The 15,592-nt window shown below is 35.9% G+C and overlaps 2 protein-coding genes across 5 annotated transcripts; one reads left to right on the top strand and one right to left on the bottom strand.

Moving 5' to 3' along the window:
- Positions 1–138: 138 nt before the first annotated feature.
- On the top strand, positions 139–5,217 carry LOC147534729 (cyclic nucleotide-gated ion channel 1-like). Its single transcript, XM_086645225.1, has 8 exons — positions 139–426; positions 812–940; positions 2,030–2,597; positions 3,000–3,212; positions 3,379–3,662; positions 3,788–3,899; positions 4,019–4,255; positions 4,371–5,217. The coding sequence occupies exons 2-8, from the start codon at positions 912–914 to the stop codon at positions 5,067–5,069; spliced, it is 2,142 nt and encodes a 713-aa protein (XP_086501351.1). The 5' UTR covers positions 139–426; positions 812–911; the 3' UTR covers positions 5,070–5,217.
- Positions 5,218–5,723: 506 nt separating this feature from the next.
- Positions 5,724–11,051, bottom strand: LOC147534728 (pyruvate kinase family protein). Of its 4 annotated transcripts, none has more exons than XM_086645222.1 (6): positions 10,750–10,936; positions 9,601–9,670; positions 8,738–9,171; positions 6,358–8,040; positions 5,920–6,063; positions 5,724–5,852 (listed from the first exon to the last, which is right to left on the bottom strand). In XM_086645222.1, exons 2-5 carry the CDS (start codon positions 9,631–9,633, stop codon positions 5,934–5,936), a joined length of 2,280 nt encoding a protein of 759 aa, XP_086501348.1. In that variant the 5' UTR covers positions 9,634–9,670; positions 10,750–10,936; the 3' UTR covers positions 5,724–5,852; positions 5,920–5,933. The 4 variants fall into 4 exon arrangements, with proteins under 4 accessions (XP_086501348.1, XP_086501350.1, XP_086501347.1 ...); XM_086645224.1 differs by having other exon boundaries at positions 10,080–10,848; XM_086645221.1 differs by having other exon boundaries at positions 5,724–6,063; positions 10,750–11,051.
- Positions 11,052–15,592: the final 4,541 nt, after the last annotated feature.

Raw genomic sequence — 15,592 nt, 5'->3', positions numbered from 1 at the left:
TAGGTGCTAATAGTGGATCAACATTGCCCGACGAATCAACTAAAAAATGGAACTCATCACTTATGTGGGCATTTGATGGATTGCTTCAAAGAGGGTCTAAATCAGTATTGAAAAAGAAAATGGGGATTGAAACCAAATATCTCTCTTTCTTTACTCTTCTTTCTTTCTATACTACTAGAGTCTTGACAGAAGACTTCCTTTACTTTCTCTCTCTAGAAAAGATAAAAGACTGTGTGAGAAGAAAAACCCAAACAGAAAGAACGCACCGAGTAATAATCGTCACGACGAAGTCTCCGCGAAGCTTCGTAATTATCAAACGAAGTAGCCGCCGGTCCCCTCTTTAGTCCACAAGTAACAACTTATACTTCAAACCGCAACGATTTCATCTTCTCAATTCTCTCACTCTCTCTATCTATGCTCGATGAAGTAAGTTGTAATTTTAGGTTTTCATGTTTCTTCAGTTTGATTATCTGTTCATCTATGTTGATATATGAATTTGGTTTAGGTTTATGAATGAAGTTAAAATTAGAGTGAAAGAATTTGTTTGTTTGCTTGATTTCTTATTTTGAGTGTTTATTTCATAAACTTACTTGATTTTGTTGAATTAAAGTAGGAATTTGTTCTTGTTCACTTCTAGAAAAGTTGTAATTCAAATTTTAGTACTTTTGGGAGAGACTTTATTGAGCATTTATGCGAACTTTTGTGGTTAATTCTTGTATCAAATAGCAATTTTGAAGAAAGAGAGAGGGAGAGTGAGAGAGAGAGTAAAGGTTAAAGGTTAAAGGTTTGATTTTTATGTGGTATTTTTCAGGAACTGGCATGGTGATTAGTTGTATGTACTATACAGAGGAAAATATTTATGATTGTCTTGACGACCTGAAGAAAATATTTGTTATATTCTAGTTGAAGTGATGAGTTATCGAGAAGAGAAGTTTGTCAAGTGAGTTGCTCTGTTTTCTACTTCATCTTGTTGATTTTACTAATCAGTAGTCATGTTCAGTAATCATTTTATAATCACAAGCTGTTGAAACACTAGTCCTCTTTTCCAATAATAACGACTTTAAGAGTACAATTACATGCAAATTCAGAATATCCTAAAAAGTTTCTCTCAAGGTCGCTTTTTTGGTTGAGTTCTTGCTCACAGTACAAGTATCAGACACTCTAAAACTGTTACATGCTCGTCCGGTGACCTCTGGGTTGTGGTGACAATATTTTGGAGGCCACGTACTAAATGTCTAATAATAATTCGTAGATCGTGTGTGTTACAATGTTGTTTTTTTAGTCTTCTCTTGCCAAGTTAGAAACTTGACAACAATTAGTTTTATTTCTGAAGTAATTTTGTTCCAAATGAATATTCTAGTATGTACTCTCATTTGAAAAATGTCAAATCAATTATTCAGATATTTGTGTGGTACATACATATGAACATTTTTAGTTTGTCAATTTGGCTTAGTAGCGAGTCGAGTTGTCATAATGAATACTCCGACTCCAATGTATAACATAACTGAAACTTGAATGATGCTAAAGCCCTTCTAATAACTCAACCTGTTGGTCAGATACAACTTGTAAGTTCTTTGGCACCAAATGCATTTCGTAAGCTCCTACTTGTAAACCTCATAAGAAAAAAAGAAAAGAAAAATACATGATTAGTATTAATAGCTTTAGCACGAAAATTCTTCTTCTTAGACTCAATATGGAGCAAATAAAATGAGTTGTTTTGATAAAACGTAATAAGCACCACGCCCTTCTAATAACTCAACCTGTTACCCATTAAATCTGATAACTGATCACCTCGACCAACAACTAAGTGAGTGGCAGTGGCACAACTATCTAGTTATTGAATTGTTTTTCCTTATTCACAGTTGAAATACTGCGATGGGTAGCTTTTAAGATTTTTGTATCAATTCTACATATAAATGCAGTTAGTTGAGTGTCTTATTTTTCCTTCTGGTGAAAGTTTTATCTTGATTCAGGTTATCGGGTTGACATTTTTCTTGTGAAGACCTTACTTCTTGACTATTTTGCTCAGGTTTCAGGACTGGAGTTCAGAGAGATCTTTTAGTCCTGAGAGCCATTCCGCAAGGGATTGGCGTCATTCGAGTAAATTTACAAAAACAATAAGCTCAATCTCAGATAGTGTGTGGAGGGGATTTGCGTGGGGCTCAGAGGGGCTCAGAACAATTAGAAAATCATTTGCTATCAGTTCTAGTGACTCATCAGTATCAGACTTGAAGACCAGGAGCAAAGTTCTTGATCCACAGGGCCCGTTTCTCCAGAAATGGAACAAGATTTTTGTATTGTCATGTGTAATTGCAGTTTACCTTGATCCCTTATTCTTCTATATACCAGTAATTGACGGTCACAATAACTGCCTTAACTTGGATAAGAAGCTGCAGATTACTGCTTCTGTTCTACGCTCCTTCACTGATATCTTTTATATACTTCATATTATCTTTCAATTTCGTACTGGTTTTATCGACCCCTATTCTCGTGTATTTGGAAGAGGTCTTTTAGTTGATGACCCTGTTGCAATAGCTCGAAGATACTTGTGTTCAAACTTCCTAATCGACATTCTTGCAGTCCTCCCACTTCCCCAGGTACAATCTCTTTAGCAATCATACATTGTACTATTGTGAAGTAGTGGCGAATGCATAGATGAATTAAGCCTTTTACTATTAGGTGAAGTAAGGTCAGTGGTTGTGTCTCACAGACTCAGAATTAGGTGATGTATCTTTTAGGTGGTATCAGCCAGATTTTGGTAGTGTCTTCTTGATGATGTTTTTTCACAAGTTCTAATTCATGAGGAGGCTGAAAGAAAGTTTCTTTTCAATGTCATGATATGAATTTCTAAAGCTGATGTGGAACCTATTTGTTTGAAGTTCAGAAATCCCGAACTCGATGAAAAAAATAAGTCTTTAATTCTGAGTTAGATGTTTAGTCAACTTTTTAGCCTACAGTTTTGGACTCATGTGGTTTGTCGATATTGTTTGACCTTATAGGTGGTAATTTTGGGTGTCGTCCCAAAACTACACGGCTCAGCGCCATTGCATACAAAGAACTGGTTGCGTTTTGTTGTTTTCTTCCAGTATTTCCCAAGGTTCTTTCGAATTTATCCATTGTACAAAGAAGTCACAAGAACTTCAGGCATACTTACTGAAACAGCATGGGTTGGAGCTGCTTTCAATCTATTTCTTTACGTTCTTTTCAGCCACGTAAGTATGCTTTTCCGCTGCGCTATTACAGTGGTGGAGTTTGTTAGTTGTAATTCTTGTATTCCTTTTGATCTTGTTCGTCTTTTACAACTTCCTTGTTGGGATTATAGTTTCAAGAATCCACCCATCTGATCTGGTATATATATATATATATGTTCTCGAACAGATGTTTGGAGCCTTCTGGTATCTGCTTTCAATTGAAAGAAATGATACATGTTGGCGTAGAGCCTGCGGCAAAAGTGTAGAATGTATATCTTCTTTGTACTGCCATGAAAGCCACCCATCTATAGGCAATGGGTTTCGAAATACTTCTTGTACACTTGATGATTCAAATAAAGCTCCATTTAAGTTTGGAATTTATCTTGATGCTCTCAAGTCGGGGGTGCTGGAGACAAAAGATTTTCCAAAGAAGCTTTTTTACTGCTTGTGGTGGGGACTTAGAAGTCTGAGGTTTGTTTATATTAAATGCAGAAGCTCTTACAATCTATTGCGAGTATCTCCTTATTTCCTTTTCTGATGCTATATTGATAGGTCAAAATTTGAGTCAATCGGTTACTTGGTTTGTGTTGTTACAGTTCTCTTGGTCAAAATTTGGAAACAAGTACATTTGTTGGGGAGATCTCCTTTGCCATTTCTATTTCCATCTTTGGCTTGATCTTGTTTTCTCTTCTCATTGGCAATATGCAGGTAACTAACTATCGTCTCTAATCTGGGATATTTTTTTTGCGCTGATAGAAATCCCAAAATTCAGCTTTTGGGCTTTCAATATCTAAGGTTTGGTTAATTCATACATCACGTTTTTACAGACATACCTACAATCCAATACTGTTAGATTAGAAGAGATGAGAGTGAAACGTCGAGATGCAGAGCAATGGATGTCCCATCGGTTACTCCCAGATAATTTAAGGGAGCGGATCAGGCGATATGAACAGTACAAATGGCAACAAACAAGAGGAGTTGATGAACAAAATCTCATCTTTAACCTTCCCAAGGACCTAAGAAGAGACATCAAACGCCATCTCTGCTTGAAACTACTAATGAGAGTGAGTTCTTGAGCTTCCGTATGTTCTTTTGTTTAATGCGAATCCACTTTTACTCAAAAAGGATCTATTTTATGCTGGACGACAACAACTCTCCTAACTGTCCCTACTGTTTTAGGTACCAATGTTTGAAAAAATGGACGATCAACTAATAGACGCCATGTGTGACCGTCTAAAACCCGTTCTTTACACAGAAAACAGCTATATCGTGCGTGAAGGTGATCCTGTCGACGAAATGCTTTTCATAATGAGAGGGAAGCTACTAAGTGTAACCACAAATGGCGGAAGAACCGGTTTCTTCAACTCCAATAATCTTACGGAAGGAGATTTCTGCGGAGAGGAATTACTTACATGGGCTTTAGATCCTCATACATCATCAAATCTCCCGATATCAACTAGAACTGTATCAGCTCTAACAGAGGTTGAAGCTTTCGCTTTAATGGCAGACGACTTGAAATGTGTAGCTTCTCAGTTCAGACGACTTCACAGTAAGCAACTTCGACACACATTTAGGTTTTACTCTCATCAATGGAGGTCATGGGCTGCTTGTTTTATACAAGCAGCTTGGAGAAGATACTATAAGAAGAAAGTAGAAGAGTCATTACATGAAGAAGAAAATAGGTTGTTAGCATTGAATAAAGGTAGTGGAACTTCACCGAGTCTAGGTGCAACCATTTACGCGTCTCGTTTTGCTTCAAATGCTCTCCGCGCTTTACGAACTAAAGCTGCCATGAGAAAGGCGAGATTGCCTGAGAGGTTGCCGGCTTTAATGCTACAGAAACCAGCGGAGCCCGATTTTTCTGCTGAAGATCATTAGAAATGTTATCTTTTTTATTTAGTTTGTGATGATTGAGATAAAAGTCAGAATGGCGGAGTCGAAAATTGGGTGTTTGTAGTCTTCTTATGTTGTATATAGATGTATTGTTAGAACTTTAGTTATATATATATTAATCTAGTTTGAGAAATTCTTTCATTTTCTTCCTTCCTTCCATTAATCATCAACCATCTCCCTCTCACCAGCTAATATGACGGAATGGCTCCTAGTAATAGTATGACATAATCACCTCACTAGTTCTTAATTAGACATTGAGAAAAGGCCCGTCCGAAATCTCAAATCTACTTTGGTCATCCACAGCCTTTGCGCCTTTGCGGTCTAGTGGTTGGGCTGCACCAACACGGAGATCCCAAGTTCGATCACATGAAAGTGTAAATCCAGTGTTTATTAAATTTGAGTATAAATAAAGTAATTTAGTTGAACTTTAAGCTCTCTATTTGGGATGAGTTTTAGGCTCTTTTATCAAGCGGTTATAGTGATTATTTTATTCATGAATCGTTATAAACTTTTGTGTTATCTCCTCGTGATGTATCAATGTCTTGTAATGACTAGTAGTCGATTTCCAAAAAAATAAATATCTACTTGTGTCCATGGCAGACTCCATACAAGCTGCCTTTGCCGATCACCAATAAGAACTTGCCACATCACCAAGTATGCGATTTATGGGTCAATTTTCAATGTAAACAGAGTAAAAGCATAATTCTAAAAAGATGCCTATGAGAAGAATCTTTAAATGGATATACAACAAGTAGTGTTGACAGGCCCCTAAGAATCAGTAGCATCATATTAAGATCATGGAGGAGGATATTGTGGTCGGAGAAGAAGAAGAAACCAACTTTGTCAGTACTATTGGTTAGAGAGCAAAAGAGGCTTCAGATCTGATTTCATCTTTTTGGAGCTACTTTGAAGGATAGAGTTCAAGGTAGAAACAGCTCCAACAATGTATTTCCCTTTGTTCAACATGATGCAACTTGCCCTGTCACGAACATAATGCAAGTTAGTATCAATTAATACTGCTATTTCCCAAGGTAATTTACTGTCGAAAACATAACATCGACACTGCACACGAGCACTGGGACAGATGTCGGATTCGATATATGTATATGACTAAGGACGTGGCTTTGGTGTTCGGTTTTAACTACAGAAATGTACTAACACATTCTCAGCTCTGATTTCTAAAGGAATTCAACAAAAAACTTTCAAGATGTAACATTTGAATGATAAGATATTAAAGGAAGTAAAATTACTTATATTACTAGTTACTACTTACCTCCTTCCATTGGCCACATCGGTGATCTCCGCTCGAGAAGGCAGACCTGACTTGACAAGTGATTCCAAAACTTGTGTTGCCCAAATTACGGGTACATGAGCAGCACCGCAAACAGATAAGATATCTTCCTGGATATCTGCTAGATTCTCCCACCCACACTCAACAGCAAGATCTCCTCTAGCAATCATAACCCCGAGTGGATTCGAGGATTGCATAGCTTGAAGTAGTAGCAAGGGTAAGTTCTCGAACCCACTTTGAGTTTCGATCTTTAATACAATTCCAAGTTTGTTGAGTCTTCGTTGCTCTAGTTCTTGTTGAAGAACAACCACATCACGGACATTTCGGATAAACGAGATTCCTACCATATCAGCATTCTCAGCAACAAAATCAAGATCTAAAAGATCCTTTGAAGTCAGGCCTTCAAACTTAATTTCACTCTGAGGGATGTTGATGGATTTCTCTGAACCAAGTTTAGATCCTTTAGGACTTGCATGAGTAATCGACACAATAATTTCTGAACTACTGCTTCCTTGGATTACTCCCCAAATCTTCCCATCATCAAAAGCAATTGGCTCACCTGGTTTGACTGAATCGAAAAGATAGCTAGATGAACAAGATACCCTAGGAGCACCAACTGTCGATCCACCTGATTCTTCCTTTACAATCGAGCAAGGATCTCGAGATATAACTAGCAAATCTCCTGTTTTCAACCTGACGAATGGCTCTAATGCCGGAACGTTTACCAATCGCCCAACAGAGTTCATCCCCTTCTTTCTCTTTTGGTAAAATTTGGTCCCTGATTCTACATAAGAAGTCTTCAGACACACTGCCATGAAGCCTACACCAGCAAACACAGGGAATCTTTTTGAAATCTTTAGCGACCTTTTTCTCCCTTTGGTGTCATAGAATCTGAGGACATCACCCACCTCAAGACAACTAAGGAACTGTTCGCTATCTACAAAAAGAACAACATCAGGAGACAAGTGTGCAGGAGGAGGTCCTGATCCTGTGTGTGATAACCAAACTTGTGCTGGGAAGATCACACTTCCCGTGGCGTCCTTCTTCGGAGATATTTTCATCACAGATGGGCCTGGCTTCATGTGATCAGTCCGCAGCTTAGGCCCAGCCAAATCCATTAGTATCTGACAAGGTTTCTCCAGCTTCATAGAGCTTCTTTTTATCCTACTTATGATCTCGCTCCAAACACTCGGGTCACCATGTGCACAATTAATCCGGAAGATGGTTGTCCCCTTACTGAGAAGGTCACTTACAAGTGTTTCATTCTCGGTAACTTCTTTGCCAATAGTTACCATAATCTGGGTCGTCCTTCCACCTTGACGTGGGCCCAACAATGAGTTTTCATGGGCTAATACCTTCCTTCTCATAGCGGATATTGTGAAGTCACCTTTCTTTATGTGGTCCAAAACTTGGAAAGAAGGTAAGCTATCTGAGACATTTTCAACATTTAAGTTCATGGAATTGGTAATTTTGTTGCTGCTCAGGGAGATTGACATTTTATTCTCCAACACCTGGATCCCTGCATCAATACTTGCAAGAATATATGGGTTGATTGTTTCCAAATTCAGAAGTCCAGCAAATGTAAGTTCTTCCTTGAGCTGCTCAATGTCAAGGCATTTTAATGCCATATAATGTATTAAGTTTGTTGCACTGACCAAGTAATTTCTGCCAAGAGACCAAGAAGATGAATGCTTGTTAATAAAAGGCAAAAAGATCAGAGTGTTCGACCCAGGAATATTTTGGCCAGAATTTGACTCATCCTAGAGCTCACGTCTAGGCAGTAAGCAAGGTATATCTAGAGATATTTTACTTAAACTCTGTGTGAAGGAGGCATCAATATTAGGTTAATCAATTAAAGAAGCCATCATTTTCAGTTATTGATTTGCTATCAGCCAGTCAAACCTGATTATTCATTGAAATAGTTCAATTCCGAAAACTAGGTCTGTCACTCAAAATGTACTAAGTATATGGGTCAAAATGACTCGGAATCTCTCCAACCATAAAAAAGAGTTGCAATAAGGCCTTAGAATTCACGACCCCCCTCATGATATTAAGGTTAGAAATGGAAATAATACCAACTTTAACCATCAGAATTGAAAAATCAATTTCATTTGGTTCTTCAAAACAGGGAACGGTCTGGATATTTGCAATTATACACAATAAAATCAGCTAAAGTATGAGGATTTCTATATCTAATAGATAATACATGAATTGGGACCATATCAATGGGATGTTGCCATGTGAAAATGATTGAAATTAATACAAAAAAGTGTTTAAAAGAAACTAGTTACGAGACTATAGTAGAAATAAGCTTGCAAAAGAGGTAACACATTAGTACTTCCTCAGGAAATTCATCACATACCTGTGACATAGTTTGAGTCGAGAAGCATTCCACTGTTCTGAGGCTAACACATGCAAATGAACAGCCTTTAACCTATCAAGAAGATTTTGTCGGTTCACTGGATAACCGAAGTCATCTTTTTTGGGGTTCACTTCTGAGTGCGAAACTGGTATAACGATATTAACATTTGAATTCTCTTGGAATTGATTATTTCCCGAAGGCGCAGAGATAGATTTGAGCATTTCATCATGTTTTGAGCTGCCTCTTTCAGGTAAGCTATTTTCTTTCTGATTGGCAAATACTATATGACATTTTCTAGTGTTCCTTGTATCTTTCAATTGCAACAGACTGAAACTATAACCAAAATCTGAAGTTGCAGTGAGAAATCTACATGTTGGGTCTGAAAATTTTCCCTTTGGGTTGATCAAATCCGAGTAATTAGCTCCTTGGAGAGCCTACACATGAAAACGATACATCAAAAAGCAAAAGCTTTAGAGAAAATCGATTGATGAAGTGAGAAGTAAGAGAACAGTTTAAAAGCTTTTTACTAAGCTCTAGATCACCCAGATTGATCACTCGCTTTAAGCATTTGACACTGCCAAAATTTCAAACCATGACTACCGCCCTGAGCATTCGAATTGCTAATGTCCAATCATGGGAAGATAGGCTAATGGGAGAGGAATACTAAAAGCGTCACATTACATGTCGAGCTTTAAAAGTCACACACACACACGCACACACACACACACACACACACACACACATATATATATTATGCTATACTCATTAAATGATATTATCAATCTATGGCCACTATAAATATGGGAAAATATAAGACTCGTCATAATATATATAAACATAGAGGAGGGAAAGTGATTGTGTACCTGGTATGGGTATGTTATCAAATGCAGCGTCATCTACAGGCTGATGGTCAGCAGCATAATAACTCAACACCTGAAAGTGGATCATAAAAAGCTCATTTAGAAAGAGATATATAAAACTGAAACTCGTTTTATTTCTCATATCAAAGAATTCAATATAATCCATCATATTTCATTTATTGTCTTCGACTCCCGAATAACCAAAAAAAGAGCAATATAAGCAACGAATAACTCTTCCGACATGAATAAGACATGGTCAATGGAGTTAGGTTTTAAACCATAATCAGCTTGAAAATGAACAAAATATAACTCAAACTCATAAACTTCATAACTATTAAAGGGAAACCATTGTATGACAAATGAAAAATGTGTGCGCGTATCAGGATAAAGCATTCATTTTTCTAATGTGAAGTAGTCTTAGAACGACAAAAATACTAAAATAGGACAATATGAAATATGGTTTTATCATCTAAATTACTCACCTTTTACCAAGAAAAAATATTGGCCGAGAAATAAATCAGAATTAGAATCATTTATGTAATTTGCAATAACTCCTTATAGGAACCCGAATTGAAATCACAAATAGATACCCTCGAAAAAACGCGAATTACTTCAGTTATGTGTTTCCTAATCAGATATAAGCTCAGTCATAATAATTTATTAACCCCAAATTCGATAAAAGCAAGCAATCCTAGTTTGTTGAATCCGAGTAATCAAAGATTAAGCACACCTTCTGATTAAATACAATCACTTACACTCTTCCTCTAATCACATACATACAATAATTGCAAAAAATATGACAACAATATCTCTCCGGAAGCAGTTATCTAGAACTACAAATTAGGGTTCTAACTAATATACAAATGAATTAGTAAACCAAAAATAAAATCAAGATCATATATTTACCACTAAGCCAATTCTTATGAACCCATATAGTATTAAACAAAATTACACTGAAAATAATATACGCTTCAATTACAGAAAAATTCAAGAACAGATATCAAGTGTAGGGTTTTTCTTTAACTCAAAGATGCATATTTTATCATCATCAAATAATTAGAGAAAAATTCCTAAATCAGAACCCTAGAAAGCAAAATGGAAGAAGAAGAAGAAGATGAAGATGGGTTTGAGAGAAAATGAGTGAGTACATACACAAGTAGTATCTATGAAGGGAGCTTCTTTTCTGTGTAATAGATAGAAAGAATGAATCAGTTCGGAGGAATCGAAAATCTGAAAGAAATGAAAGATGGCAGAAGCAGCAGCAGCAGCAGCTATATAAAGGATCGTGTGGGAAGCGCGTGCCTAAAGTTTTGTTTACATGTGGCGCATTCTGGACGGTAGGATGCTCCTTATGTCATAGGGAAAATGATTATTTGGGTAGTAAAAAGTTTCAAAATAGTTAGAAAAGCCCCAATCTTTTATTATTAGTCATTTTCTATCAAAATATTATGACTAATTAGAGGTTATGTTTGAAATAATATTGATATTTAGTATTCAGGTCATTTTCTAATATTTTAGTTCCCAAAATACCCTTTCACATCAGAACTCACTTTCTCTCTCGAAAACTCTGAAATTTTTTAGGGTTCTTCTTCTTCCATGCTTCTTCTCCGAATCTGCTTCTTCTTTGAAATCTTCTCTTCTGCTTTTTAGGGCTTCTTTCGTTCTTCTCTGATCCTTCTTCTTCATTGATCCTTCTTCTTCTTTGATCGTTATTCTTCGTCTTCTTTTTGCACCAGCTCAATTGATCTCGCACGACTGTTATCCTTGCAATGGCGATTTCCTTGAAGAAATTGATCTCGAAATCAGGAGTGGGTTAGGTTAGTATGTCTCTTGTTGTTTGTTTGATGATAAATTAAGCTGAAACTAGTTCTACTGGACCTGCTAATAGTGATGAGACTATTTTTTGTTATTGATTAACTTTGCAAGTTTTGTTTGTTGTGTTTATGTTTTCTTGAATTACTGAAACAAAAAGTTCCGAATCTTATTGGTGGAAAATTTGTCGATTCTAAATCAAGTTCCAAGATTGACGTTATAAACCCTGTAAGATTAGAGATTTTACCTGTTTAGTTTTTTGATTGATTTGATGATACAAAATCAGTGCTTTATCTTCTAAATTTTGTTCATTTTAGTTGTTGTTGTTGATGATATTTGAAAGGCTACTCAAGAGGTAGTTTCTCACCTACCACTAACTACACATGAGGAATTTGAATTCAAAGTTGCAGTTAGTGCAGCAAAACAAGCTTTCCCTTCATGGAGAAATACTCCCATCACTACGCGCCGGCGAGTCATGTTCAAGCTGCAAGAGCTCATTCGAAGAGACATGGTGAGTTATATAATTAATGTTTAAAATGATTCGGAATGAGATTCTTTTTCGTTTTCTTTCAGTTGTTTCTCATCTTTACTGCTTTATTACTTATTCAGGATAAAATTGCTACGAGTATAACTACAAAACAAGGGAAGACATTGAAAGATGCCCACGGTGATGTGTTCCGTGGGTACGTTTTTGTGGCTTGAAGATGGCACAGAGATCTATAGAAGAGTTTCCCGGAACTTCTTGGTTTTTGGTGAAACATAATTATTACTTTTATCAATTTGTTTTCTCGATAGATATAGTGCAGAGACCGAAATTAATTTATATTTATTAATTGTGGTTGTTCTACAAGATCATCACACTACCAGGCCATATGGGTTATTCATTTCTGTAAAGCTTGATATCTTACAACATTAAGTCTTCTGAACTGAGTGTAACATACTTATATTACTTTAGGTAATCGAACTGGGTGCAACACCAACTATTGGAGACTGTGCTATGATATTGCGGTCGGCTATAAGAACTCCTCTCCCTTCAGCTTTTTAGAAAATCCTGCAGACTACGCACAGCCTTGGTTACGTCTTTGGGAGGTAAGTTCAAGCTCATTGCTCAATAACATGCATGAATGGAGACTGAATGTGATATGCACGCCATTTATGTATCGATTTTACAGCATATAATATAGGTGATGGGGGAAACCGACTTCCTTGGTTGCCCTTTAGGAGCCTTAGAATTTTCCCAGAATATTATAGTCACTATGTACGAAAGAGCCTCTACAGAGGTTTACTTCAACCAAATGATAAATTTCTATTTAAGATCCAAACTTTATCAAAACAAAAATATAATCAACTAAAGCTATTGAAATCGTTCTAGTCATTGTCTTACTTATAGGAGACAAACCATGTGTTATCGCGTTCTGTGTACCTATTGAAAGAAAGAAACTAGACAAACTTCGAAAGGAAGTTCAACATCTAAGAAAATAGGAAGTAACTATATAAAAAACAAACAAAATATAGAGAAATGTTGGTTCTCTATAATCGTCATGTCATGGGCGGGTCTCGGCCAAACCGGTTGATTTTTCGTGTCAGAATGATCTATAGGAAATTCAGTAGTGTTAGAATAAGACTAAATTAACATTGTTATGTGCCTTTCATTTCCCTAAAACGCTTTGGGTCTTTTTCATGAAATTTCTTCTATATGCTTCTGGTGGTTAATCATCTGTCTAGGTTTGCTTGGTATCCTCTTAATATTTTAAATTGCAAAATCATAGGGTCAGGAATTATTTACTTTTAACTTCCCTTGACACCTCAAAAGTATGTGATCAACTGCTAATTATCTGCATTTACAAATATTCAAGGAACACCAAGCAAATAAAATCAACTTCAACACTTCTTCACAGACAAGACAATTTGTGTCAAACCATTAACCCAGTAAAGACTTTATTGAATTGCTAGGCAGTCTTTTGCTTTTTTGTCATTATCTTGAACTATCATTTCTTCACTGCGAGAAATGCTCGAATTCAATCTAAATAACATGAGATACTAAATACCTTTATTTTTCTATCTACTGTGGTTGTAGCTCTTTTGTACGACGAAATGTGTCTTGATCTTGGGGAGCTCGATGCAGCCATTGCAATTGTTGCAGACATGGAAACCGCAGGAATCAAAGTCCCAGATCAAACCCTAGACAGGGTAATTTCATCTAGACAGGGTAAAGATAATAGTGGTAGTGAGGAGGAATCTTAACGACTCTTATGACTTCACTTTTTATCCTGTATGAGTGTTGTATCATAGAATCTAGCATCTAACACAAGTCCAAAATACATATCTGAGAGAAGTGATACAAATTTGATGTAGCATAGAAATTTACCCAGTTAGTTCCATAGGTAATAAGCTGATGTAATGAACATTCTCGTTGTATGTTTAGTCATCTCTAAGAAGCAGTATATCAGTAAACTTAAGGAGCTTCTTGTTTGATACTTTTCCCTTACAAAGTTCCATACTCATTTCATCTTTTTTCTTTTGGTTTTGTTGCTATTACGATTCGGGTTGGACATTGAAACACCCGTTCCATCATATATTATCTTAGATTCATACCCGACTCAAGCACATCAAGGGTTTCTCCCTTGGATAGCTTAATCCTCTCCCTTGTAGAAGCTCTCATGTGAACGTGAAGACGTAAACATGTGCAAACTGAGTTTGCATTGTCGCACGTGCAAACGAACGCAGTTTGCAAAATCGCAAATGCAAACTCAGTTTGCAATATCGCAAATGCAAATACATGTTTGCAGATGCAGGTTGTATTATGCAAACACATGTTTGCTATCTATATTTTGCAAACACAGTTTGCAGTTTACACTATGCAAACACATGTTTGCAGGTCAGATTGTTGCAAACACGTTTGCATAACAGATTTTTGCAAACACGTTTGCAGAAAAACGTAAAGGAAAAAAATACCGTTTGCATGACAGATTTTTGCAAACACGTTTGCATAACAGATTTTTGCAAACACGTTTGCAGAAAAACGTAAAGGAAAAAAATACCGTTTTTTTCTAGTTTTTTTTTTTTGAAAAAAAAGTATTGAAAGTGGATCTTGTTAGAAAGCTAATGAAAAATCATTTCTAAATATATAATTTTTATAGAAATCCGACATCTCAAACAAAAGTTATATCGATTTAAAATTTAAAGAAAAATAAAAGAATTTAGTTACACAAAATGACAAAAGAGGGTATTTTAGTATTTGGACACTTTTTGACCTGAATAATAATTTTCAAATGTTTGGTGCTTTTCTACTCATTTTCAATATTTTTTTGACCTTTCTAGAAATTACCTCTATGTCATATTCAAGGTGTTTTTTTTGAGAGTTATTTCTTTTTTGACCCCCTACTTTGTGACCAGCTTCTTTTTGTGACCCCTTATTTTTCGTAACTTCAAACTTGGTCTTCTTTTGTTAACACCGTTAGTTAACTTTCTTGGTTAATTTTTTTCCTTTCCATAATTGCCCTTGCTATAAAATTGATTTTGTAAATTCAAAATTAGCCCCTTTTTAAACTAGGGAAGAAAAATACACTAGAAAGTAATTCCTTTCAAGACAATTACTAATTGTTGAGTTGTGAACAAGAACTCTGGAGGTGTCTTGAAAGGACTTGCTATAAAATTGATTTTGTAAATTCAAAATTAGCCCCTTTTTAAACTAGGGAAGAAAAATACACTAGAAAGTAATTCCTTTCAAGACAATTACTAATTGTTGAGTTGTGAACAAGAACTCTGGAGGTGTCTTGAAAGTGATTCCTTTCAAGACAAATACTAATTGAGTTAGCAACAGTTTTCTCTCTGTGACAAATTTTTTCCTCTTTGTAACCTACACATGTACCCTAATTATTTTCATTTTCTCTTTCATCTCCTTAATCTCAAATGATTAGTAGACATATTAGTTTTTTTTTTTGTTTGTTGAGAGATACATATTAGATTGAGTGCTAAAACTTCTATTGATTTCATACTTTGATAGGATCAAATTAAACTTTATTAATTATTTATTGTTAACATAGGACCAGAGAACCTATACATGATTACTCGACAAGAGTTTAGTAAACACACAATTTTTCCTCTAACACTTCAGTTTCTGATATTTTTATTTCCAAGACAAAAGATATAGAACGAAAAAAAAATATTTATAGTTATATTT

The sequence above is a fragment of the Eschscholzia californica genome, unplaced genomic scaffold (genome assembly GCF_041429995.1).
Source record: "Eschscholzia californica isolate CP2 unplaced genomic scaffold, dmEscCali1.0.p SCAF_6, whole genome shotgun sequence".
In the NCBI taxonomy this organism is placed as follows: Eukaryota; Viridiplantae; Streptophyta; class Magnoliopsida; order Ranunculales; family Papaveraceae; genus Eschscholzia; species Eschscholzia californica.
Note: the sequence above shows the minus strand (reverse complement) of the source record. Positions and strands in the feature narration are given on the sequence as shown.